We start from the raw sequence: 27,294 nt of genomic DNA on the forward strand, positions 1-27,294 counted from the left end.
AAGTAAAATAATTATAGGAGGAATACCCCCCCGTCCCCCAAGGAATATCTGACAAACACTGTCTTCCACATATCTTTTCAAATCAGCTGTTATTCATCAGGAGAGATGGGCAGTACGCAGCCACTGTAAAGTGCAATTCACAGACAAACTCCCGGATTCTTCCACTGACGTGACCTCTGCGACACACCTGCACCAGGGCAAACCTCCGCCTGCCCCACTCCTGCTAAACACGTGACAACAGAGCAACAGGACCACCGAGTCTTTTATTTTATTTATTTTCTGCTGTGTTTTACTTGCATCTATTTGAAAGAGTGAGTGTAAACTAAAAATAAAATACAATATTTTATTTTATGTGCTGGAATGTGCAAAAAATAAGTTTAAATGTTCTTTCAGTCAGAGAATGTTGCATATAATTTAATTGTTGCTTGATGCATAAAGTTTAAAGATTAAAACTAATAAAATAGTTTTAAATAAATACTTTTTCATTTGATTACATTTTATATGATGGATTATGCAGAAACAGAATTGGGCTGAAAGATCTATCGCCTTATTACCTATTCAGGTTGTAAATTGTGTTTTAAAAAGTAACTAAGTAACTACGGTAAATACTTTTGAAAATAAGTAATCAGAGGGCACCTAGCTCAGCAACCAATCAGAGCCTGCCCAGGCCGCATTGACCCTGTCAGCCAGGAAGTGAGGTGAAGGTGAATGGAGCTCCCGGGTTTTTTCTCATCTCAACAAGAGGAGTGGAGGCATCTGCTACTCAAACCGAGAAATCCACAGACAAAAGAGAGGGAAAACTCAGAAAACTCTGCACTGAGACAAGTTCACAACTGAGACAACTGAGCTGAGAGAAATTAAAATACAGTAGTGTTGCTCCACCATCATCAGCCAGCAGGCCCAGCCAGGCTCCACCACCAGCCAGCAGGCCACAGCCAGGCTCCCCCATCAGCCCCATCAGAGGAATTGGAGGACATAAAGAAATCTTTGAACTTTTTGTCAGAAGAAATTACAACCATTGCAAAACAACAAAAACTGATAATCAACTTAATTGAGGATATTAAAGAATTAAGAAGGCAAAGTGAGGAAAAGGACAAGAAGATTGCTATGTTGGAAGTACGAGTGGCAGAGTTGGAACAATATTCGAGAATAACAGATGTAATAGTAACGGGTCTGGAAACCAAGCACCAGACATATGCATGAGCAGCAGCAGAAGAGAGAGGGGAGCCGCCTGAGCAAGAGTTGCGCTCCCTGGAAGAACAGGTAATGGCCTTTTTCAATAGTAAAGGCATTGAAATAGATAGTAAGAACATTGAGGGGTGCCATACTCTTCCAAGGAAAAACAAGAATCAAAAACCTGCCATTATTATAAGATTTGTTAATAGAAAGCAGAAGAAAGAGCTTCTGAAGCAAGGAAGAAAGTTGAAAGGAACGAATGTGTATGTTAATGAACACCTAATCAAGAAAAACGCAGATATTGCAAGACAAGCAAGATCATTAACAAAACAGAAGAAAATACAGTCAACCTGGACATCAGATTGTAAGGTGTTCATTAAGTTAAATGGAACATTGGAGCAGGCAAAGGTCTTAGTCATTAAAGAGCTGACAGAATTAGATAAATATGGCTCATAAAATGTAAGGCAAAGCATTGGGATGGTCGATGGTACTTTCAATGAATTGTCAAATTGGTTGGTACTTGGCTTAGACAAAGTATTGTTAAAGGTGATGGTGTGTGGATAAGATATATAATAAAGTCAGATGTCTGACAGATTTCAAGTAATAAATCAAATGGATGTTGAAACTGGGACACTGGGGTATGATAGCAATATAGATCCTGACTGTAATTTTTTTTACCAAAATGTTAAAGGACTGTAATTATTATACAATGGAACAATTTAATAGGAACCTAGAGCGGGGTAAGAATATAGCCATGGTTCATTTCAATAGTAGAAGTCAGTAGAAGTCTATATGTGTTAGAGATTTTCTAGATTATACAATATAACCAAATCTCTATAATACAATATAATCAAGTAAGCCTTATATTCTAACCAAGTTAGCCTTATATTCTAACCAAGTATGCCTTATATTGTATGTGTGTTCATATATTTTCACACGGCTAAAGCTTATTGTTAAAGAGAACATAATGCATTCCTTACTTAAGTGTTTGAGATGTTTGACAAGTAATGATATACCTTGTATTCCTCACCTCAGTATGTGATGTCAGATAAGCATGATATACTTCTGTATTGTTATTTTCAGTATATGTGTGCAAGGTTAGATAAGCTGAGATAATGCCTGACCTCTGCCCTGACAGTTAAAAGAGGAAGTACTATGTAACCCATTTTTGCCTTATAAATAAAGCAAGCAAGCCTGCGCTCAGTGTGTGTGTCTTCTCAGAGGCATTCACCCGTGCGCACGTTTTCTAATACTCTCTGAGTCGGTCTGCAGTTGTCTCATTTCTCTTATTTGTGTTTGAACAAATGTCAACCCCTGACAATATGCAAACTTTCAATTTATTAAAGAATATAGAGCACAGTTTAATCAACCATTTGGTGTGATAGCAATATCAGAGACTTGGATAAACACTGGAAAAGAAGAGGATTTTGAGTTAGAGGGATATGAATTCCTCCACTTAGATAGGAGTAATAAAAAAGGAGGTGGGGTGGCACTCTATGTTGATAAAAATTTAAGGTTTGAAAAAATGAGAAGAATGACGAGGGTGGTAGATGGAGTGATGGAATGTATAACAGTGGAAATAAATATGAAAAAACAGAAATATATGATTGTCAGTTGCATATATAGAACACCAGGGTCAAAGATTGAGACTTTTAAGGACATTACTTGTATACAAATCTGATTGAGAAAAGAATGTTTATCTGTGGAGATACCCAAATCATAATACGAGTATTGAAGAATTTATTGATTCAATGTATTGTATGGGATTATTTCCCCTGATTATTTCCCCCTGATAACAAGACCGACGAGAATAACCACTCATGGCGCAACTCTATTAGATAATATTTGAATCCATTTGAAGTAGTAAATGGATTCAATGCATTTTTTGTAAATATAGGGCCAAAACTGGCTGCGGAAATAAAGGTTGATATGATAGAAAGGGAGACTGGAGGAAACATCGAAAGGAATGCAAGTTCAATGTTTTTAAGAGCAGTGGAAGAGAAGGAGATATATGATATTGTCAGTGGACTTAAGAACAAAACGAGTACTGACTGTCATGATATTGATATGGTAACGGTAAAGAGAGTAATTGATGGTATTGTAAAACCACTAAAATATATTTTTAATTTGTCTTTCCAGGAAGGGGTTTTTCCACAAAAAATGAAAGTTGCAAAAATGATTCCTATTTATAAATCAGGTGAAAAGCATTGTTTTACAAATTATAGACCAGTGTCGGTACTCTCCCAGTTTTCTAAGATACTGGAAAAACTATTTCTAAAAAGATTTGATAGCTTTGTGGATAAACATGACTTGTTGGCAAATTGTCAGTATGGGTTTAGAAATAATAGATCAACAGTTTTGGCATTGATGGATTTAATGGAAGACATAACAGAATGTATGGATAACAAGAAGTATGCACTTGGAGTCTTTCTAGATCTAAAAAAAGCATTTGATACTGTTGACCACGAAATTCTAAAAATCAAACTGGAAAAATATGGGTTCAGGGGTGTGGTACTGGATTGGATAAACAGCTATGTGATGAATCGACAGCAATATGTACAAATAAATAAGTTTAAATCTAAATTGATGGATATTGAATGTGGAGTACCTCAAGGATCAGTATTGGGTCCGAAAATGTTTATTATGTATATAAATGATATTTGTAAAGTATCGAAGATACTAAAGTTTGTAATTTTTGCAGATGATACCAATATACTTTGTTCAGGTGCGGAATTTCAACAGGTTTTGGAGGTGATCACACAGGAGTTAAAGATAATAAAGAAGTGGTTTGATAGAAACAAATTGTCCTTAAATTTAAATAAAACAAAATTTATGTTATTCGGAAACTATAAGAAAAACATTAACATTGAAATTTGTGTCGATAATATGTATCTAGAAAGGGTTAATGCCATAAAATTTATTGGTGTGATCATTGATCAAAAGGCCTGTTGGAAATCACACATCACTTATGTGAGGGGAAAGTTAGCACGGGGCATTGCTGTCTTGGGGAAAGTAAAAAAAATTCTGGATAGGAAAACATTGTATATGTTATATTGTGCTTTGCTATTACCATACATGAGTTATTGTGTAGAGGTTTGGGGAAATGCATATAAAAGTAATATTCAGACTATAATCATAATGCAGAAAAGGGCCATTAGACTAATAAATCAGGAGGGGTATAGGGCTCACACAAATGCACTCTTTATTAGGACGCAAGCTATAAAATTCCAGGATCTGGTGAAGTTTAAAACAGTGCAAATAATATATAAGGTAAGGAAAGGGATGCTTCCAATCGAAATAAGTAAATGGTTCTTAGAAAGAGAAGGGAGGTATAATTTTAGAGGGAAGTGGAATTTAAAATTACAAAGAGTAAGAACAACATTGAAAAGGATGTCTATTTCAATAGCGGGAGTTAAATTCTGGAATGAGTTAAAAGAAGAAATAAAGGTCAGTAGTGATATAAACCAGTTTAAAATAAAACTCAAAAAAGAAATATTGAATAAGTATAAGAATGAAGAAAATGCAATTAACCCAAGACAGCAGTCAAACTCATGTTTATTTTCTTCTGCAAATTAGCAAATCTAAATAGTTTTAGTTGAACATGTGAAAATATTTTTTTGAGATGTTATGTTCTAAGTTGAAGGCATTGTACAGTGGGGCCAAAAAGTATTTAGTCAGCCACCGATTGTGCAAGTTCCCCCACTTAAAATGATGACAGAGGTCAGTAATTTGCACCAGAGGTACACTTCAACTGTGAGAGACAGAATGTGAAAAAAAAATCCATGAATCCACATGGTAGGATTTGTAAAGAATTTATTCGTAAATTAGGGTGGAAAATAAGTATTTGGTCACCTCAAACAAGGAAAATCTCTGGCTCTCACAGACCTGTAACGTCTTCTGTAAGAAGCTTTTCTGTCCCCCACTCGTTACCTGTATGAATGGCACCTGTTTGAACTCATCATCTGTATAAAAGACACCTGTCCACAGCCTCAAACAGTCAGACTCCAAACTCCGCCATGGCCAAGACCAAAAAGAGCTTTCGAAGGACACCAGGAAAAGTATTGTAGACCTGCACCAGACTGGGAAGAGTGAATCTACAATAGGCAAGCAGCTTGGTGTGAAAAAATCAACTGTGGGAGCAATCATCAGAAAATGGAAGACATACAAGACCACTGATAATCTCCCTCGATCTGGGGCTCCACGCAAGATCTCATCCCGTGGGGTCAAAATGATCATGAGAACGGTGAGCAAAGATCCCAGAACCACACGGGGGGACCTGGTGAATGACCTGCAGAGAGCTGGGACCAAAGTAACAAAGGTCACCATCAGTAACACACTACAACGGCAGGGAATCAAATCCCGCAGTGCCAGACGTGTTCCGCTGCTGAAGCCAGTGCATGTCCAGGCCCGTCTGAAGTTTGCCAGAGAGCACATGGATGATACAGCAGAGGATTGGGAGAATGTCATGTGGTCAGATGAAACCAAAGTAGAACTTTTTGGTATAAACTCAACTCGTCGTGTTTGGAGGAAGAAGAATACTGAGTTGCATCCCAAGAACACCATACCTACTGTGAAGCATGGGGGTGGAAACATCATGCTATGGGGCTGTTTTTCTGCCAAGGGGACAGGACGACTGATCCGTGTTAAGGACAGAATGAATGGGGCCATGTATGGTGAGATTTTGAGCCAAAACCTCCTTCCATCAGTGAGAACTTTGAAGATGAAACGAGGCTGGGTCTTCCAACATGACAATGATCCAAAACACACCGCCCGGGCAACAAAGGAGTGGCTCCGTAAGAAGCATTTGAAAGTCCTGGAGTGGCCTAGCCAGTCTCCAGACCTCAACCCCATAGAAAATCTGTGGCGGGAGTTGAAAGTCCGTGTTGCTCGGCGACAGCCCCAAAACATCACTGCTCTCGAGAAGATCTGCATGGAGGAATGGGCCAAAATACCAGCTACTGTGTGTGCAAACCTGGTAAAGACCTATAGTAAACGTTTGACCTCTGTTATTGCCAACAAAGGTTATGTTACAAAGTATTGAGTTGTATTTTTGTTATTGACCAAATACTTATTTTCCACCCTGATTTACGAATAAATTCTTTACAAATCCTACCATGTGAATTCATGGATTTGTTTTTCACATTCTGTCTCTCACAGTTGAAGTGTACCTCTGGTGCAAATTACTGACCTCTGTCATCATTTTAGGTGGGGGAACTTGCACAATCGGTGGCTGACTAAATACTTTTTTGCCCCACTGTATACGTTTTTGTTGTTCAAATTTAGATGATGAGGATGTAAACCTGAGAGGGGTAGGGCTAAATAAGTATATACTTCTGCCTACTCCCTTTCAAACAACTGTATGGAATGATTTTATGAAATGTTGGTGAATGTAAATAAAAAAGAACTGAACTGAAGTAATCAGTAAAGTAACAGGATTACTTTTGGGGGGAAGTAATCAGTAATTAGTTACTGATTACTTTTTTTAAGTCACTTGACCAACACTGTTCATCAGCCATCTTTTCTATTACACATAGCTGATGTTATGGGAAATTTTAGTTAACCCTCACATTTTGGATGTAGGTGGTTAGAACCTTAATATATGATTTTTTTGTATAAACTTATCATGCTTAGATGAAATATGTGTATATGTCAGAATGACCTTGTGAAAAACTCCTTAGCTAGGCCTAACGATGTTTCACTATGTTATCTGCTGTTTTGCTCAGAAGGATGAAACATAGTGTTTTGTCTTGTCTTTTCATTTAAAGTAAGAGAGTTGGTAAATGGTCTGTATTTGTATAGCGCTTTACTTGGTCCTAAGGACCCCAAAGCGCTTTACACTATACACACACATTCACACACTGGTGATGGCAGCTACAGTGTAGCCACAGCCACCCTGGGGCACACTGACAGAGGCGAGGCTGCCAGACACTGGCGCCACCGGGCCCTCTGACCACCACCAGTAGGCAACGGGTGACGTATCTTGCCCAAGGACACAACGATCGAGACTGTCGGAGCCGGGGCTCGAACCGGCAACCTTCCGATTACAAGGCGAACTCCCAACTCTTGAACCACGATCACCCACAGTTACTGATAACCAGTCTTTGACATCCCTCAGACAATCAAACAGAGGATATAGGGAAGCTGAAACACCCCCAGTCAAGTGGAGGTAGATTTGAATATCATCAGCATAGCAGTGAAAAGAGACATTATGTTTTTTTTCAAAAATGGAGCCCAAGGGCAACATGTACAGAGAAACACAGGACACACAGGACCCAGTACCGAGCCCTACTGAGCATTGTATTCAGTGCATCCTTAATGATACGAGAAGGAATAATGTCATGCAAAGAATTTGAGCTTTTCAGGTTAGTAATTATTTTCTTTAAAGTCAAGAACGACACAGGTTCAAACTGTTGAAAAACCGTTGAACATTCGGAAACTGAAACGGAGGAGGTCAGCGCCCTGACCCACTGGTGTCAAGACAACCATCTCACCCTCAACGTCGCAAAGACAAAGGAGTTGATAGTGGACTTCCGGAGGTGCAGAGAAGTACACACCCCCATCACCATCAACGGCGCTGCTGTGGAGAGAGTGAGCAGCTTCCGGTTCCTTGGAGTACACCTGGCTGAGGATCTTACGTGTTCAGTACACACAAACAAAACAGTGAAGAAGGCGCAGCAGCGCCTCTTCTTTCTCAGGAGACTGAAAAGATTCGGCATGAGCCCCCGCATCCTCAGGACCTTCTATCACTGTGCCATTGAGAGCATCCTCACTGGATGCATCACCACCTGGTATGGCAACAGCACCGCCTACAACTGCAAAGCTCTCCAGCGAGTAGTGCGGTGCTCTGAACGGATAATTGGAGGTGAGCTTCCCTCCCTCCAAGACATCTACAGGAAGCGGTGCCTGAGGAAAGCGGGGAGGATCATCAAGGACTCCAGTCACCCCAGCCATAAACTGTTCAGACTACTTCCATCAGGAAGGAGGTTCTGCAGCATCCAGTCCCGTACCAGCAGACTGAGAGACAGCTTCTTCCACCAGGCCATCAGACTGCTGAACACTTCATAGACACCTCAGCTTCACTACTGGAACTTTAACATTATGCACTCCATACTGTACAGTAACGCCACTGTTTTGCACATGTCTCACTCTGTATATTTTTATATATTTTATTTATTGTTTACTCTATTTAATTTGTAAAATATGTGTACACACACACACACACACACACACACACACACACGTAGAAAAATATTTAGTATACACATCCAGAAATGCATATACTATTATATATTGTACATATATTTATTAGTTTCAGATGTAGCCATTCTTGTATTTTGCTTGTTTACATTATTGTATTTTGCACAACTCTGTTGCTTGTGAAGCTCGCACACAAGAATTTCACTCACATGTGCTGTACCAATGTACCTGCACATGTGATGTGACAATAAAAGTGATTTGATTTGATTTGATTTGATTTGAACTGGGGCTTGATTTACTACAAGAGAATGTGGGGCCCTTGACACTGAGATTTTATCTATAAAATGATTTTGAATTTTTTTTGCAGAGTGCCAGGGAGGCATCCATCGAAACATCAGAGCAAGGATTAACCACTGAGTTAAAGATTTTAAACAGAACTCGAGGATTGTGACTATTAGTTGCAATGATGTTTGACAAAAACGTTTTTGCCATTTTGGCAGCCTTCTGAAATTGAGACTGGCTCATATGCAGAATGTCAAAGGACACCTGAAGTTGATCTTTTTTCCATCTCCTCTCAGCTCGATGACATTCACGTCTAAGAGCGAGGGTGGATTCATTTAGCCAGAGTTGGCGAGAGGTTTTACAGCGTTTAGTCTTTACTGGAGCCACAGTGTCCAAAACAGAAGAGCATGTAGAAATAAAAGAGTTGACTACGCCATCATCCGAGAGAGGTGTATTACTGATGTCATCGTAACAGACAGAGTTAGCAAAGGCCGCAGAGAAATGGGCAACAGCCTCAGAATTAATCAGACGTGATAGGCTCAGTGGACCCTCAGAGTTCAGTTTAATTCAGTTGCATATTGCATAACTGAACATCAGTTATCACAGACACATCCCTTGTGAAGTTGATGTTGCTTTCTGCTTTTATGACTCTTTTGGTGAGCAGGAGTTCACACACACACACACACACACACACACACACACACACACACACACACACACACACACACACACGTTCTTGCACATGCATACAGGTGCTTACACACACACACCCATAGTGCCTTGTCTTTGTAACCAAGAGGGGTCTTACGAGGGGAGGTGCTTTTGCTGTGATGTGTATTGTAACAGTTTGTCAATAAAAAGGCTACGAGGACAGCTGCTCTTTGAAGGATTTGGGTTTGGAGTCAGGTGAGGAGCGCGAGCTCCAAGAGCTGGTTCTGACCCAAAACCTCCCTCGTTAGCGAGTTGGTTGTTCTGTTATGTCTTGTGTTCTTCATGATGAATAAGTCTCTAAACTAGCGGGTTATGTGGAAACACAGACCCAACATTTATTAAGGGCCTGGGAAAAGATAGTGGGAGTCTTCTTTGTTCAGCAACAGCCCAGGTTGGACAAAGAACTGTTGAGTTTGTACGACGTTATAAAAGGGGTGCTGTGACACCCCAAGGTTATAATGCTCATTACTGCGAACCTGGGGTGTTTTGATGTGTGTGTCCGTTCTCCTGCATGCAGTAATAAATAACTTGACCACAACTTGTTGCAGACTTTATTACAGAAAATTTCCATGACAGATATACATCTCTCCATTAGTCAGAAGACTGGTTTTAAATCAGCTCTAAAGAATTTTACTTTTAATCGTGTTTTAATCGTGTTGATCCAGGATAACAACACTACAACCATGAGTTCCAACTAACCATCCAACTGGAAAATTAGAACTGTGCAGAGACTGATGACTAACTGAATCTTCATCCTAAAAGGTGTTTTTATGCATGTTGTTGTTGCTTTTTCATTTATTTGATTCAGTGTCTAAAATGTAACTGTCAGAAAACATGAGATGCCAGTGTTGTCTCAGACTGTAACATTACAACCAAAGCTGTGTAGACAAAATGATGACCAACTGGAACACTATGATTCACGTATTAGATTAAATCCATCCTCTCGCGTGGTTTATATATGGCCACTAGAGGGAGATGGTTTACTTCATATATTAACATGGATACAAGCAAATAATCAGTGCTTCCATAGTTTATTTAAAATAATAATAATTAAACTTTTTTGTTGCGTTATAATGAATTTAGAAATCATAAATCTTCTAGTTTCTGCTGATGCCAATAAACTGCACTCTTACCACAAACAAAGCAGTTTTTTGTAAGAGTTGGATGCATTTCATTAATGATTTTGCTGCAAAATGCAAAACAATAACAAATGTTTTATCATTTTGTCGATCTCCTCTGGTCTGAGGTGCTGGGAGGACCAGTTAGAGACCAGCAGCTGGACGTCAGTGGTTGGACTGGTGGACTACTTCAGTGAAGAGTAGACGAGTAGACAACATCTGGCTCTGGTTTAAAGTCTGAACACAAACACACACAGTTCAAACAACAGGAAACATGATTACAAGCTTTGTAGTTCAGTCAAGACCTCCAACCTCTCTGCATCACACACAGTCCCAGTTCAGACTGACAAACTGTTGGATGTCAGAGGTTTGAGGACACTCAAAAAAACAACAACAATTGAGTTTGTTACACCAGTAAAGTTAGTGAATTGAAGGAAACAGAATTTGTTTTTCTTATTAGTAAAGTAGAGCTAGAAAAATGACCAATAGATGTTTTTAAGCTTAAAAGCTGTTGCATGTGCTGTATACTGTTTTTTATTTTATTCTATTTATTTAATTATTTATTTTCTGCCTTCGTTGTATATTGGTTTCTCTTCTTCTTAGCACCTTTGTGGTTCAGCTACCCAATTTCGCTGTGCAAGAAACTGCACAATGACAATAAAAAGCTCTAAGTGTACATGTTCAAAATTTGACATAAAAATTTAAACTGGAAACTTGCAAATTCTGACTTCACCTGGAATACACTGATGTGGTTTGGTTAGCTTAACTTGATGATGATGGTTGGAAACAGGGTGAGTAGCTAGCTTGTCTGTGTCCAACATTAAAGAGCCAACCTGATATCATGGCAAAGCCGACCCACTGTGTCTATTTCACGCTTTGCCTCTCCAAAACATAAAATGGGCACGCAAGCAGACGTTGCACTATCAGCGAGGGGGAGATAAAATATTTAAAGGACAGAAATCAGTAGTGAATAAATAATGTATAAAGTACATTTCTGGGTACTTAGTTGCACAGTTGTCTTTTTTGAAATGGACACAGAGGACCAGCATGTCTGTTACATATTTTTGCTGTAATACTGGGCTGAAGAGCAGCTGTACCTGGGCCTCCTTGTTCTGATGGTTGTTTGTCCATAACCGACGTCTTCAGTTCTCACTGCTGAGTAGACCACAGCTGAATAAATGTCTGCAGAGTAAACTATTGAAATCACTGCAGGTACAACAGTTCAGATGTTATTACACAGGAGCTAAAAGAGGCTAAAACATTTTTATAATTTGTAATCTTGCATCAAAAAGACAGAAAATAATGATTTTCAGCTCATGAAGACTAGAAAATTTGTCCTGCACTGAGCCTCTGTGAGATCTCAGTGGACCTTAGTTCTTATTAGTTTGCACAAAAATGCATTACTTTAAAATAACAACAACTTTAATGATGTTCTGTGTTTTTGAGTTTTTTTCTCATCTTAACACCTCTGCTGAGAAACACTGAGTGACCACAAAGAACTGGAGGCTGTTTCTGAGAAAGATGCAGGTGGACGACCACAGAGCTGACACGTTTTCCACTGCAGGCTGACACTCTTCACCACAGAGCACAAAGCAAACATGTTCTCACAACATGAACACTATTGTAAGACTAACCAGGAACACCTCGGTGAGGACATTCACAGAGACAATAAACTATAAACAAATGTGTAACTCAGACAGCAAACACATGTGTGTCCAGTCAGAGCTGCTTTGGACACCTACAGCTCACTTACAACACTGATAATGTTTTGTGGGCCAGAAAGTCACAACAAACACGAGTCTGAGCCGACACCATCAGTTAAAGTCAAACTGGGCCTAAAGGAAAACTGCAGTTGTGTCACATTTGAACCAAATATACATTTCATATATGAAGCAATCATAACTGTTGCATATGTAAGTGATACTTCTGCGACATAGAGGTGAAATATGTCACATGTTCATCAGAAGATTAAACAAACCAACTCTCCCACTTGGTTTATATGATGAACACAGTAATGCAACATGAACAGTAACTACACTGACCTTTAGATTCACTGTGACACTATGACAACAGTGAGATGACACTTATGAAGAGCCAGAGTCACATGTTTCCTGTTTCAGCTGTTGACTGGCTGTTTGGGAGCAGAGTTGTGGGAATCATCATGTTTTTGCTTACTAGGTGCATTTTACAAACAGACCTTTGACCTCACATTCAGTGGTGATGACGCCCACCAAAAAGAGAAAGCAACACTACCTCTTCTTGGTTTGATTGGCTGTTGTGGATGATTTGATATTTTGATGGTACTGTGTATGATCTCATCTTCTCCATCTTCTTCTTGGAAAAGATAGAAAACGGAGAATAACATATATTAAATATCTAAACAGAGATTATATTTAAGAACGTTGTTACTGTGATCTTAATGAATGTGAACTTTATTCTACTAAACAAACTCAGACATGAAAGATCAGGAAGTCTGAGTCTCACCTTCAGGTTTCCTGTGAACACATCGTCTCACCAGTGGAACCAGTAACACCAGTAGAACCACAACACAGACTGATCCAACAGATGACAACACAGAGAGAACAGCAGGAGGTGTGGATGTAGGTGGAGGTGTGGATGTAGGTGGAGGTGTGGTGGTGTGTTCCCCTAAAATAAAGCAAACACAGTCATTAAGTTGTCGTCACATTGTGAATGTTGAAAGCTGCAGAAACACAGACAGGTGAGTGTGTCACCTGTGACAGTGATCCAGCTGGATGGAGACTCTCCATGACCGCTGATGTCACACTTGTAGAGGCCTTCATCAGACCTGGAAACATGCTGGATGGTCATGTGACCTGTAGGCTGCTTCCTGATGAGGGAGCCATCTTTGAAGAAAGCAGCTGGGAGGTTGGAGGGAGTGGTCTTTGTTTTACAGAGCAGAGTGACGTCATCTCCCTCCATCACAGGGAGGACAGGACTCTGCAGGATCACTGATCCACCTCAACACAGAGACAAACTACAGCATTTCATCCATTTACACACAGCTTCATCAACACTAACTCCACACACTCAGCTTACCAGTGACTGTCAGCTTAACCATGTTACTGATGGGACCCTCTCTGGACTCACACCAGTAAACTCCACTGTCATGAGGTGCTGTTATACTGATGTTACAGGAAGAACCGGCTATTCTCCCCCACCCATCTCTTCCACACTGAGTCCTCTGTTGTTTGCTTGTGTTTCTCCTCAGAGTCCATCCAGCAGAGCTGTCGTCCTCCTCACAGCTCAGAGACACAAAGTCTCCTTTAAAGAACTGAGAGCTGCTGGGACTCACAGTCAGACGAGCTGTGAGGGTTAAAAAAAATATGATATGTTAGACATAACACAAGTATGAAAAGTGATCTGTGCTTTATCATTTATCTCATCAGTTTTACTGAGCTCCATTGTGAAACATGAACCCAATCAAGTCATATCAGTGAGCATTTCTCAGGTTTAAACTGTGACAGAAGAAGGTTACTGACCTTGGTTTGTTGTGCAGCTCAGCAGTGAGATCAGAACTAAAGAGAAATGACACTCAGGTTGATTTGAGGTGAACATAAAGAACAACTCCACACAAACAGCTGACAAACACACAAACTCATCTCTGCAACATGTTTCAATTAACTTTGGACAACAAAAGTCTGAAAAATTAAGTCCCATAAAGCAGCTGTGTTGATATAATGAGTGAATGATTTGATCTTTTCACTGCCTGCTGTGTTTCCTCGACTCCTGAGCAAAGATAAAGAGTCAGTTCAGACCTGCAGTTGGTCCTCGTGGTGTTTGAACTTGAATTCAGCCTGATTTGTTTTTCATGTCTTCTCCTCCATCATCAGTTATCAGGAGAGCAGACAGTCAAAGTACAAGAATTCAAACAAACACAGAGATTCTACTTACAGAGCAGACACAGCACAGATGTTTCCTTCATCGTCCTTCTCACTCATTTGAGCTTTTTTTCATTTCTCTCACTGACACCAAGTAAAGCCCGCCCTCTTCCTCTGAGCACCAGCTTTCTATTGGTTTAAACACAGTGAGGTCAGTGTGTGTGTGTGTGTGTGTGTGTGTGTGTGTGTGTGTGTGTGTGGACGTCCCCCTCAGTGAGAGAGGCAGATATGAGCTGAAACACAGGAATCAAACCAGGGACGCTGCTGTTATGGAGCTGAACTGGAACCATTCAGACACTGAGGCCCTCTGAATACATTTTAATTACAGCTGTGCAGAGACACACTGATGACTGACTGGAACACTATGATTCACATTTTACATTAACACCATCCTCACACATGGTTTATTTGTGGCCACTAGAGGGAGATGTTGGACTTTAAACACTAACATGGATACAAGCAGATCACCAGTGATGCTTTCACAGCTTTTTAGAGAATTAACATGTTGAGTATTTGCATTTAACTGTGGATAAAAATTCTCTTCACTTACATATGTTCTTAAGATGATGATGAAACTGTGTGGAGTGATAAACAGTGTGTCGACAGAGTACTGTGAATATATTTAATAATCACATTCAGCAGAAAAAGTTCTTTCAGCTTACAGTCTGTACTCTGCTGATCAACACAACACCTGCAAAGTAACCTGTGATTACAATATATTTGTCAGTAACTCAATACTTTACTACATTTAATAATCACATTACAGTTACAATTCTGTCATGATTTGTGTTACAAAGGTTCCTTAGGTTTCTCTACGCAAGTCAGAAACATCAAACAAACAAACACGCTTTATGTGCTTTGGTTGCAATCAGCTGATTTCAGTTACTGTGCTGAATAAGCAACATAGTGCAGCAGTCTGGACGTCACTTTTATTTTTATTCCATAAAAGTATCCGATGGTGAGGTAAAAAATGCTTCCAGGACAGAAACAACTGCATTATGCTGCAAACACAACTTCAGCTCTTTGCTAGCACCTGCACAGATAACATGCTAGCGCTAAGCTAAGCCAGACCCTGAACTAGGGTTGCCAACCGTCCCTTAAAATACGGAATCGTCCCGTATTTAGAAACAAAAGTACACGTCCCGTATTGAGCTAATAAGGGACGCACTTTGTCCCGTAATACAGTGAGAATCAAAAGTAGTCTATAAATGTTTATGGAATTAACGCTTTGTTTGAAAACATAATTCCCAGCCCCTCTCCTGCTTTGTGACCAATGAGCTGACAGCACACTTATGACAATTCGAGTATGACAATTCAGATTACCGCTCATCTCATTGGTCAAGGAAAGGTCGCTTGCGGAGAAAATACCAGAAGACAACAGATGACCACAACAAGAAGCATGGCCAACAGGGAAACAAACGCCGACACTGCGGTGCAAGTCTCGGACGACAGTACACCTAAAGCTGGGCAGACACTGTGCGATTTTTTCAGTCACGTTATTCAGCTCCTGCTCAAACTGCACGATTGACTCACAGGGGTTAGAAGTTGGTAGGTCACGATGCAGGGTCTCACACTATACGGCCCTATGCTCTAATGCGACCTGAGAGCTCACACTGTGCGTCCATAAAATTAAGGTTATAACAGAAAATCTGTCGCTCGCTCTCTCTGTCTTTCACTCACATAGACACACCACCACCATCAACTTTGCTAAATTGCTAATGAAAAACATGATCAGGCAGCTGTGATTGAGCAGCAGTGTAAATCCAACTGTTTTCACGGTTGTTGTGGTCGTGATAATTTTGTGATGCCACATGGAAAAGGCTCGGATGAGCTTTCCAAAGTTCTACAAGTTGTGCCTCCATCGCTTGTGTCCAGATCACACGCTGCACAGCCGTGCTGCAACGTCTTTTTCACCGACGTTTACGTGTTTGCGCGCAAGCAGTGTGAGCGGCTGTGGTGAGATCCTCACGAGCGATTGATGATCGGGAGCTGGTCGTGAGGTGTTAATCACTTCTCGTTACTCCACGTATACTACACGACGCACGATGAAGGCCAAAATCGGTCCGATCACCAAAACGGTCGCACGACTCAAAAATCGTCTCAAAATGGGCCTAAAACCGCACAGTGCGAGCCCAGCATTAGAGCAGCAATGTTTGTTCCCCTCAGAGAAAGGGAAGAATGGGAAAAGGAAAACACCTGGCTGGAAAAAGTTAATATGGGCATGTGCAGTGAATATCAGCGCTATGTGGCCAGAAGTGTGATAATATAATTTATTTTGTGTAATAAACAACTGCAAGGATAGATGATTACAACAAATAGATGACTAATACATAAAAGTAATACATAGATGAATAATGATGATGAGTTATGATGCGTAATCATGGGAACAAGCGGGTTTACAAACAGGAACAGCTGATTAGCATTAGAAAAGCTGAAATAATACCTCAACTGAAGCCAATTGTACTAAATGCACTAAATGTGCACTGTTACAAGAATATTTTTCTTTCTATTATTTTCTATTATTTTAAGTTAAGCAGGACAGAGTTCTTTTAAAGAAAGATTTACTTATATTCTCAAAAGTTAAGCATGACAGGCTTCTGTTTAAGAAAGAGACCTGTTTTATCGTGTTAATGTTGTCATTTTGAGCTAAAAATAAATGGCTAAATGATCACTTGTTTCACATGTGTTCATATCACAAAGAATAGAATATGCATGTACTTAAATCAACTTCAAGTCAAATGGTTAAAAAAAATAATTTCACACACAAAAAAAGAGCTTGAAAATTCACCACACTGGGAAGGGTGAAGACAACTGGGTCGCCCGGCCCTGGCCACGAGGTGTCCCTTATTTATTTTTCAGGGAGTTGGCAACCCTACCCTGAACTTCAACAGGTAAGAGAAGCAGTGATGAGCAGTCAGGCTGTAACCTGACTTTATATGTTTCTGTTTCAAGTTCTGCATTAATGTTGCACTTCTGAGTAATGACCAACTCTAGTAAATGGTTCTTATATAGTGTTTTCTACTTGAGCATTCAGACTGCTTTATACAACTTGTGTCATCAACATACATTTAGGTGCTTTTTTTCTGCAGTGGTTTTTATTTAAGGGTGGAACTGAACTTGGGGTTGGTATCTTGCCCAAGGATACAGGCACAGGCAGGGATCAAACCACCAACCTTGTGATTAGTAGATGGTAAATGGTAAATGGCCTGCATTTGTATAGCGCTTTTCTAGTCCCTAAGGACCCCAAAGCGCTTCACACTACATTCAGTCATTCACCCATTCATCACACACATTCACACATTCACACACTGGCGATGGCAAGCTACATTGTAGCCACAGCTGCCCTGGGGCGCACTGACAGAGGCGAGGCTGCCAGACACTGGCGCCACCGGGCCCTCTGACCACCACCAGTAGGCAAACATGGGGTTAGTATCTTGACCAAGGATATTTGGCATGCAGCCAGGAGGCAGCCTGGGATCAAACCACCGACCTTCTGATTAGTGGCTGACCTGCTCTGCCACCTGAGCTACAGCCACCCAAGCCACCAAGATGACCTGTTCTAGTAGATGATCAGGGCGGGGGGCTGGGAGGAAAAGTTGGCTGTCTGGTCGTGGTCTGGGATGCTTGGCCTCTCTGCTGCTGCAGGACCAGGGGCGGTCTGCTCGACTCCACCCCAGGGAAAAACGGTAACATATCCTGGGTCTAGGGGCGGATTGCTCCTCTGGGGACGAAGGTACCTGGACCTGGGCTATAGAGGATATTTGGGGAGTGTGAGTGTGTGCACAGTGTCCATTTCTGTTTGTTTCCACATTGCGTGAGTGCCGAGTATTTGTATATGTGTGCATGAGGGTGGGAATGCATGTTTGTATCTGTGTGTGCCTGTTTGTCTATGTGTCAGGTCGGGTCTTAGACTCCACCTGTCTGGGAACATCTCAGGGCCCACCGTGTGTGGGGGCCTATGTCCCCCGACCACACTCCCTGCTGGTGGCTTGTGCCCTCCATCGTTGGTGCATTGGTGGTTCTTGGTGTCCGGGGGATGGGCGTACAGGTATGTACCTGTGAGTGAGGGTTTTGTGTTTTCCATAAAGTTTCTTTTATCTCTTTTTAATCCTTTTTAATTTTTAAAATTATTTTTAAGCAGCTAAAAGTCTCAACTTCAAGCCAACTAACACTCATAAGGGCAGGGATGGTCTGATGAACCTGAGGCAGTGGGATGGACTTTCAATGTTGTCTTTTCACAAGGTCAAAGGTCAAACCTAACACTGAAAATCCTCTTTCACTGTTTGACTTGTTTTTTGTTTCCCCAGTTAAAAGATTTATGTTGTTTTTAAAAAACAGAGTCAATCATAGAGTAAAGCATTAGGGGAGGAACATTACTTGAATTTATTCACAGAAACGTCAAAGCAGATTTTGACTCAGTCAGCAATCCTCCATCTTGATTTCTTTATACAGTACAACTTAGGTGAAGTTGAAATGCAGACTTTCAGCTTTAATTCACTGGGCTTAGCAGAAAGATTGCATAAAAATGTGAGGAAATCAAGCACTTTTGAACGCAATCCTTTGATTTTAGGATCTCAAAAGTAATTGGACGAATTAAATAACTTAAAATAAAATGTTAATTTCTAATACTTAGTTGAAAATCCTTTGCTGACAATGAAGTCTTGAATTCCTGGATGACACCAGATGCTGTGTTTCCTCCCTTTTAATGCTTTCCCAAACCTTTACTGTACAATTTCAGTTGCTGTTTGTTTGTGTGACTTTCTGTCTGAAATGTAGTCTTCAACAAGTGAAACGCTCAGTTGGGTTAAGGTGACTGACTTGAACATTCAAGAATATTCCACTTCTTTGCTTTAATAAACTCCTGGGTTGCTTTGACTGTATTATCCATCTGTATTATGAAACACCGCCCAATCGAAGTGACTGGATTTAGAAGGATTTGAGCAGACAGCATGTCTCTGAACACCTCAGAATTCATACAGCTGCTTCTGTCCTGTGTCACATCAGTAAACACTAGAGTCCCAGTGCCACTGACAGCCATGTACGCCCAACCCTCAGCCTCAGCCGTGTCTTACAGTTGATGTGGTTTGCTTTGGATCATTAACTGTTTCACACCTTCCCCATACTTTTTCTTACCATCATAGAGGTTGACCTTGGTTTCATCTGTTCAAAGAATGTCTTTCCAGAACTTTGCTTTTTTCATGTTTTTTTTTCTGTTTTTTTTTTTTTTTAGCAAAGTCCAATTTAGCCATTCTGTTCTTGAGGCTTGTGAGTGGTTTCACCACGTTCACTTTCAGTGAAGCCTTTTTATTTACTTCCATGCAGTCTTCACTTTATGGTAGATTTGGATATCAACACACCTACCTCCTCACCTTTCCTTCTCAGTATGATAGATTTTGCAACGCCTAATATTTTAGCAATTTATCAGATGTTTTTTTTCGGTGTTCGAATCTTAAGGATGGCTTGTTTCAGGTTCATTGAGAACAAAAAACCAAAAGGATTATTTGAATGTTATTCTTGGTAACGTTTGCTCTTCCTGAGAAATCAGTGGTTTTATTTTTATTTTATTTTTCTTTATTGTCTGATTCCAGCTCAGACAAAATCTGCATCCGCAGGTTCAACAGCTCAGAAAAAGCAACATAGACATTCAATGAAGACTAAAATATTTAGTAACGATGTTTGCAAAGCTTTATTAACAATAAACAAGCAAACACACATAAAAAATAAATAAACAATATGTAAATGACGTTTGACATATTCAAAGAAACAAACAGAATGAAAGGTTTAAACTTTAGTAATAAGAGAGGCAACATCTGACTCTGCAGCTACTTAGAAAATATTTCTTTCTCTGGTTTGATTTCATAATGACTTAATTACAGGTAGCAAATTGATCCCGGACATTATACAACTAATGATCCATCGTCTATAATCCACAGAGCTTCACAGTGTTTGTGTTCTGTGCCTGTAATTACTCTGTAACAGCTGATCTCTATATGAGAATTTGTTTGATTGTCACAAAAAATCTTCACTCATTTTCAGTCCAATTCTTCTTACTTGAACAATTTCAAAGATATTTTTTTCTGTGTTTGCAAAGACACTTAACAGTGACCTATGAATCATTTAAGCAGCTCCACGGCTGAACCAGTGTGTGTCTAAACACAACAGACAACTTGGGCACTTTGTTATTAGTACCAGTCACAAAAACACACAATTTATTTCCAGAAACAGCACAGTTGCATAGATATAAAGTAATATATTTGCACTAGACAATTGAATCCCCAAAAACTTGGTATATCTTGGCATCATGTGAAGTGCGTCCTTAAAATTACTGTGGAAACTGAACAAGAGGAGGACAAAAGAAGATGCAGCAGGCCAGTTTCTGAAAGTCATGTCCTTAAGAACTAGAAACAAAATGGTAAATGGTCTGTATTTGTATAGCGCTTTTCTAGTCCCTAAGGACCCCAAAAGCACTTTACACATCCAGTCATCCACCCATTCACACACACTGGTGATGACAAGCTACATTGTAGCCACAGCCACCCTGGGGCGCACTGACAGAGGCGAGGCTGCCGGACACTGGCGCCACCTCTGACCACCACCAGTAGGCAACAGGTGAAGTGTCTTGCCCAAGGACACAACGACCAAGACTGTCCGAGCCAGGGCTCGAACCAGCAACCTTCCCATTTAAAGGCGAACTCCCAACTCTTGAGCCACGATCGCCCCAAACCCAGCAAAGACCTGACAGAGGACAAGAGATGCATCTGGACCTTCAGACGATTCATTTACTGCGTGCTGAAGTCTAATCACAATCCACATTTGAAAGTTTTGGTTTAAATATTCATCTCTACACCTCTTGTAAAACAGGATGGAGAGTCTGTCAAGGTTTGAAGCTGCATTTCAGGCAGTAGTGTTGGAGATCTTGTTAAAAATGATGGAATTATGATTCAATAAACACAAGATTATAGATAGATATCATTTTATTTCATACATGCAAATATAATTGAAATAACAAGAGAAACAAAAGAAACTTGTCATGTAAATATGTAAATATCTATGTCTACAGAATATGTGTGCTCGAAAAGGAGTAGGATGAAATTTACACTTTTCCTGTTCCCACCCCCTTATTTCAAATTTCATTGCTTCCATTCCAGGATTCAACATTATTTGATCCATATATGTTTAACTATGTACAAGTCTAACACATACACAAATAAAACCATTTTCAGCACATAAACCAGAACAACAAACTACATTTTACATAAACTAATCACCCTGTCTTTAACACCCGCTTAATCTCTGAGTTTACAGTATATTAGAATTTGATCCACGATTAAGAAAGAATTTGACTGAAGTTAAATTCATTACTCAGCATAACAATGATCCCAAACAAACTGCATTTGCAGTAAATCTAAACCATATCCATCGACCATGTAGTAAAAGCATAACTGGAGAGAAAAACACACAGTGGAAAACTATGACTCATGCATCGGCCTCCCCAGAGCCCAGAGCGCAACATTAATTAAGGAGTGTGGGATCATCTTAGCAGAGAACAAAAGGCAGAAACATCCAAAGAAAAGCTTTGAATATCCTGGAGAACTATTCCTGAAGACTACTGGAATACAGGAAAGCTGCCTGAGCGAGTTCAGGCTGTGCTGAAGAATAAAGGCAGTCATACGAAATACAGACTTTCAGCTTATTAGAACTGTACAAACTCTACATGTGTGCTTGTTTCAGTATATCGCTGCACCTACTTCCACTTTTCATAGCAAAATATAATGAAATAAAACTTGGTTTAGGATGTAAGAGTGTAATCTTACTACTGCTAAAAACTAACAATTATTATTATGTATAGTTTTACAAAAACCTGCTCAAAGGTTGAAATAAATTACATGTAAAATGTTGTAGGCGTAAAATCTTAAACTTGATCTAATAGGCAGCATCTTATCTTATTAACCTAGAGAATAAAATGAATGTTTATTCTTGCAGGACGTCATCATGTAGAGTCTAAACCCACAGATTTTAAAGAATATCTGTGTTTTTTTTTTAATTGTTGCCAGTCTCAGGCTGAAAGATCAGCAGCTCAATCTCTTTTGTCTTTGGGCGGTTTTACTTTCTCCTAATTATTTGCTTCACTGTTATCTAAAAATATGCTCCATTTAATATGAATGAAACCTGACTCGGTTGTTTTTGTTATGTTTTCTGTAGATCAGAACTCCAAATTTCTTAGCAAAATATAAAACCAGTGGTGGAGATGCTGCAGGGTACTTTTCTACTACTATTACTGCTAAGTATTATTATTATTTACAAATTTACAAAATACCGTAAGCCTAATATATTCTTACACTTACTAAAACAGTGTAGGCTTTAACATTTTAAACAAATAATACACAGCATATTATGCTATTAACCTACTGAATTAAAAAAAAAAAAAGCTAGAATTTCAGTCTCAGTGATATTAAAGAATATGTCTGTTTTAATAAATCTCTGCCAGTCTCAGGTTGACAGATCAGCAGCTCCTGGTTCTCAACCTGCTTGTATTTCTTTTTTAAATTTGCATATTGGGCAGTTGAACTCCATTCTGCATTTTACTGATGTAGTGTAGTGATGCTTCTCTTACCAAACATCATCATCATCAAAAACACTAAAGACATTTCAAATATGCTGCAGTTACTCAGGAGGCTAGTATGGACCCTGACTCTGCTGTTTATGTTTTCTGTAGATCAAAAAACCAACAACAGCAGCAACAAGAAGCACAGCAGAAACTGACAGACCAACTATCAGTCCAACAGGTCCATCCTGTGTGCCTCCTCCTGTCTGACCTGCAGGTGAGAAACAGGTGTGAGGTGTCAGCTGTCAGGTAGGTGATGAGTGAAGAACAGAACAGAATCCATTTCCTCTTCAAACTGCTGTCAGACATTATCTACTGCACTCTGATCACATCACTCAGACCAGCTGCTTTCTACAAAGTCTCATCAACAACATCTTTAGAAACAAACATCAACAACCAGGAAGCAGCTTCACCTCTGATCACACACACACTCAACTCTACTCACTCACCTGGAGGTACGACAATCAGTGTGATGCTGCTGAATGCGTTTTCATTTAAAATTGGTTCTTTGATTACATTTGATTGATTCTCTCTACGTTTTTTTTCTGTCTTGACACGACACTCGTATGTTCCAGTGTCATTAATTGTCACATTCTTCAGAATCAAAGACACGTCTCCATCCTTCATCTGTCTGTCCTGCAGACCCACCCGGTCCTTAAAAGATGGATGCTGTTCATCTGGATCAAACAGGTTATCTCGGTAAAAAAGCACATATTGTGTCTCCAGGTCAGCTCTGTTCCACTCTACACCTAAGATGATGTTGTTATTTGGAGCTCGACATGGCAGAGTGACGTTCTGTCCAGACTCAGCTGTGATGATTTTTTGGTCTGAAAGAGGAAACGACACAGAGCAGAGAGGTTAAAGGTCAAAGTGCAACTGATCACTACTTTGGCAGCCAGATGGAGTGAGGAGTGTATGCACATATTAAATTATAGTACATCCGTGCACGATATACATAAAAAAAGAATAAAAAAAAATCTTTTGTTGATGCTAAAGTACACACGTGATCATTATGACAGTAAATGCTGTTAATATCACACAGTACCACTGCACCCCACCCTACAGAGATCTGACCTTAATCTATTACTACTGACACAAAAGTCAGTTACAACCTTCATCACTCTATATTAACAAGATGTCTTCATACAGTCAATTGTGCTGTTATTTTATTTTTATTTACCTATAAAAATTTACTTATTTTTTGCTGCATAGAATTTGAGTAGTGCTTTTTTTGTTAAAGCTCCCAAATCTTATATTATGACAGTATGACAGTCAAAGTTAGTTTAATTTTAAGTCGGAAACTCAGAGGGTTGAAGGGTTGCTGCATCTAGAATAAATGAGTACATTACTGTGGATGACAGTATATAAACACTTATACAGTGAAATAAGTGAAAGTGAACATAATGTGTGAGAGAAAGCAGCCTCTCATTATAAGACACTGTGAGTCTCTGCATGCTGCCTTTATGGAGCTACAGCTGTTTGTATACACTGAACAAAAAGCTTTTTAATACAGGTATTTCTTTACACATATTATCTGTAGAATGCCTTGAAATGTAAACAATGATTCTGACATTTTTTTATTTTATACAACCATTGGGACATTGGGACAGATCTACAGAGAATCAGAATCAGAAAGGGCTTTATTGCCAAATGTTGAGCAGATTTAAAACATTAGGAAATTGCTGCGGTGGCATGTGCCACCCTAAAATAATCTAGGCACTAGAGGTGGTAAGAGATCATTTTAAGGTGGCACATGCCACTCCACCTCTGTAGATCGGCCTCTGGCTGTATGCTGACTCCTGAAACTACAACACATTACACTTTTTTGTCTCTGTGCTGGAAACTGCACCGCTGACCAAGCGGGTAAATTCACTTCTTTTTTTTTTTTCTTTTTTTTTTCTAAATGACATCAGAAACAGCAGTATGCGACATTACGTGATGGCAGAGCTTCAGTTCATCCTTTGTCATTTTTTTTTTTTTTTTTTTTTTTTAATAAATAGGACAGGGGGAATGAATGAGAGAGAGAGGGGGAGAGAAAGAAAGAAAACCAAAGGGGAGAAGAGACGGTGAGAAGGGGGGGGAAGAGAGACAAAAAAAAAAAAAAAAAAAAAAACTCCTGGGTCACCTGTATGGAGAAAAAAAACAAACAAACAAACAAACAAAAACAAACAGAGGAGACAGCAAACAACAAAGAGCAACATAATAATAGAGAAAACAAAGCACCATACCATCACAATAAACTAGCTAGTCATAGATATCAGTATTTACTAAGTAATAAACGATATTGTGCAGCACGCAAGATAGACAGCGCACAGTGTGCTTTGAGGCAGCAGCCAAGAAAGCTTTAGTCCGCGTCTGTGAATACCCATGTGTGCATACCTGTGTGGATCAGCATGCTTGCATTCCAAAGGTTTCTCCATGTAATGATCTGCTAGGGAGTGTGGGGGGGCCACAGCCCCGTCCTCCAGGGTGTGAAGCGGGTATGGAGGAGATCAAAACTCCAGACATCCAGAGGCCCCCAGAACACAAGAGACCATGGAAGACCAACAGAGGGGCAGCCGCGCCACTGTCCCAGTAAGAGCTGAGGAGAGTCCCAGATGAGGGCTCGCCCAGCAGCCGCGGAGCAGAAGTCAGGGGGAGTTGCAGTGACGCGCCCGTGAGCTCCGCCGGCCCCCAGCTGCGCCTGAGTGACCGAGCCCTAGGCCGAGAGGCCGGGGGCACCCCACCTCCAAAGGGGCCCGAGCGAGCCCCAGGCCCCAGGCCCCGACAAGCGGCCGCCAAGGAGTGAGCCGGTGTGTACCCGGACGCCCACCCCCAGACACAAAGAACCACCAACACACCGACACCTGAGGGAGTCCGCCACCGGCAGGGGAAGTGGTGGTGGGTGGAGATAGGCCTCCAAACCTTGGAGGGCCTGAGGTGTCCCCAGAGAGGTGGCGTCTGATACCCAACCTGACATATAGACACAGACATACAGGCACACACAGACACAAACATCCATTCCCACCCTCATGCTCTCATATGCACTCACTCCACACTCAACCAACGTGGAGACAGACATAAAGAGACGCTGTACACACAATCACACTCCCCAAGCGTACTCTACAAACCGGGTCTAGGTACCCTTGCCCCTGGAGGGGGGAATTGCACCCAGACCCAGGTGATGTTACCCTTTTCCCTGCGGTGGGGAGAGGCAGACCACCCCGACTCCGCAGCAGCAGGGAGGCCCCACACCCCAGACCGCAGTCGGACGGCCAACTCCTCCTAAATTCACTTCTTCGAACCTCATGACATTTACACACAAACTGATTCAAAATGAAACTACATGTAAACAGACGCTCTGAAACTAAATGTTTGGGAAGTAACTTGTAAACCAGACTGAAGTTTATTCCTCTTTATCTCAGAGGGAAACACCGTTTGGTTTATAAACCTCACCTGCAGAGACAAACACGAAGACACCGACAAACAGCAAAGTCGAGCAGAGCGACGCAGACATTTCCGTGTTTTCTGTTTTTGACGATCTAACCCTTAGTTTGTTCTAAAAGTTTGAGTCTGTTGGTATTTTCAGTTAATAACAAAACCAGAGTTTTAAAACTGACTACATGAGATTTAATTTAAGGTTTAAATAAAGATAAAATATTTGTTTTTCAGCTACCCGTTCAAACTCCACACCTTGGTTTTCTCAGAAAAAAATCGCGTTGTAGTGACGTGTGTTTACGCTGCGCTGTAGGACCAAAAGGTGTGATTTTCTTTTTGTAATAAACTTTATTTAGAACAATAGCAATGTCTCAAACAGACACGCGAAATATTGAATCATTCCGAACAGTATATCACACCTCTTTTTCCTTTTCTCCTAATATATATATATATATATATATATATATATATATATATATATATATATATATATATATATGGATGACATCAAGCTGTATGCCAAGAGTGAACGAGACATCGATTCACTGATCCACACTACCAGGCTATACAGCAATGACATTGGAATGTCGTTCGGACTGGAGAAGTGTAGTCGGATGGTAACAAAGAGAGGGAAGGTAGTCAGAACTGAGGGGATTGAACTACCAGAAGGCAACATTGCAGACATAGAGGACAGTTACAAGTACCTGGGGATCCCGCAGGCAAATGGGAACCATGAAGAGGCCGCTAGAAAGGCTGCAACCACCAAGTACCTGCAGAGGGTCAGGCAAGTCCTGAGGAGTCAGCTGAATGGTAAGAACAAGATCCGGGCCATCAACACATACGCCCTGCCCGTGATCAGGTACCCTGCTGGGGTAATAAGCTGGCCAAA

The 27,294-nt window shown here is 40.4% G+C and overlaps 2 protein-coding genes across 2 annotated transcripts in view; both read right to left on the reverse strand.

Moving 5' to 3' along the window:
- Window positions 1-19,421, reverse strand: part of LOC146635143 (uncharacterized) — a 74,553-nt gene extending 55,132 nt beyond the window's left edge. The window contains exons 1-5 of the mRNA XM_085350038.1: window positions 19,361-19,421; window positions 13,985-14,020; window positions 13,542-13,808; window positions 13,202-13,462; window positions 12,969-13,130 (exon numbers count right to left, since the gene is read on the reverse strand). Coding sequence (XP_085206164.1) covers window positions 12,969-13,130; window positions 13,202-13,462; window positions 13,542-13,808; window positions 13,985-14,020; window positions 19,361-19,421 — 787 coding nt within the window. The remainder of the gene's footprint in view (window positions 1-12,968; window positions 13,131-13,201; window positions 13,463-13,541; window positions 13,809-13,984; window positions 14,021-19,360) is intronic.
- Window positions 19,422-22,852: 3,431 nt separating this feature from the next.
- LOC146635146 (coxsackievirus and adenovirus receptor-like) lies at window positions 22,853-26,484 on the reverse strand. The gene is made up of 3 exons (XM_085346425.1): window positions 26,424-26,484; window positions 23,438-23,815; window positions 22,853-23,199 (listed from the first exon to the last, which is right to left on the reverse strand). Exons 1-3 carry the CDS (start codon window positions 26,482-26,484, stop codon window positions 23,060-23,062), a joined length of 579 nt encoding a protein of 192 aa, XP_085202551.1. The 3' UTR covers window positions 22,853-23,059.
- Window positions 26,485-27,294: the final 810 nt, after the last annotated feature.

The sequence above is a fragment of the Diplotaxodon limnothrissa genome, linkage group LG3, assembly GCF_057381915.1.
Source record: "Diplotaxodon limnothrissa isolate DT_005_m linkage group LG3, D_limnothrissa_male_GT1.1, whole genome shotgun sequence".
Taxonomy (NCBI): Eukaryota; Metazoa; Chordata; class Actinopteri; order Cichliformes; family Cichlidae; genus Diplotaxodon; species Diplotaxodon limnothrissa.

Coding starts and splice junctions, on each gene's coding strand:
- LOC146635146 (XM_085346425.1), bottom strand. CDS start 26,484: ATGTCTGCGTCGCTCTGCTCGACTTTGCTGTTTGTCGGTGTCTTCGTG. Junction 23,816..26,423: donor CTTCGTGTTTGTCTCTGCAG/GTGAGGTTTATA, acceptor TTCCTCTTTCAG/ACCAAAAAATCATCACAGCT. Junction 23,200..23,437: donor ACTGATTGTCGTACCTCCAG/GTGAGTGAGTAG, acceptor TCTCACCTGCAG/GTCAGACAGGAGGAGGCACA.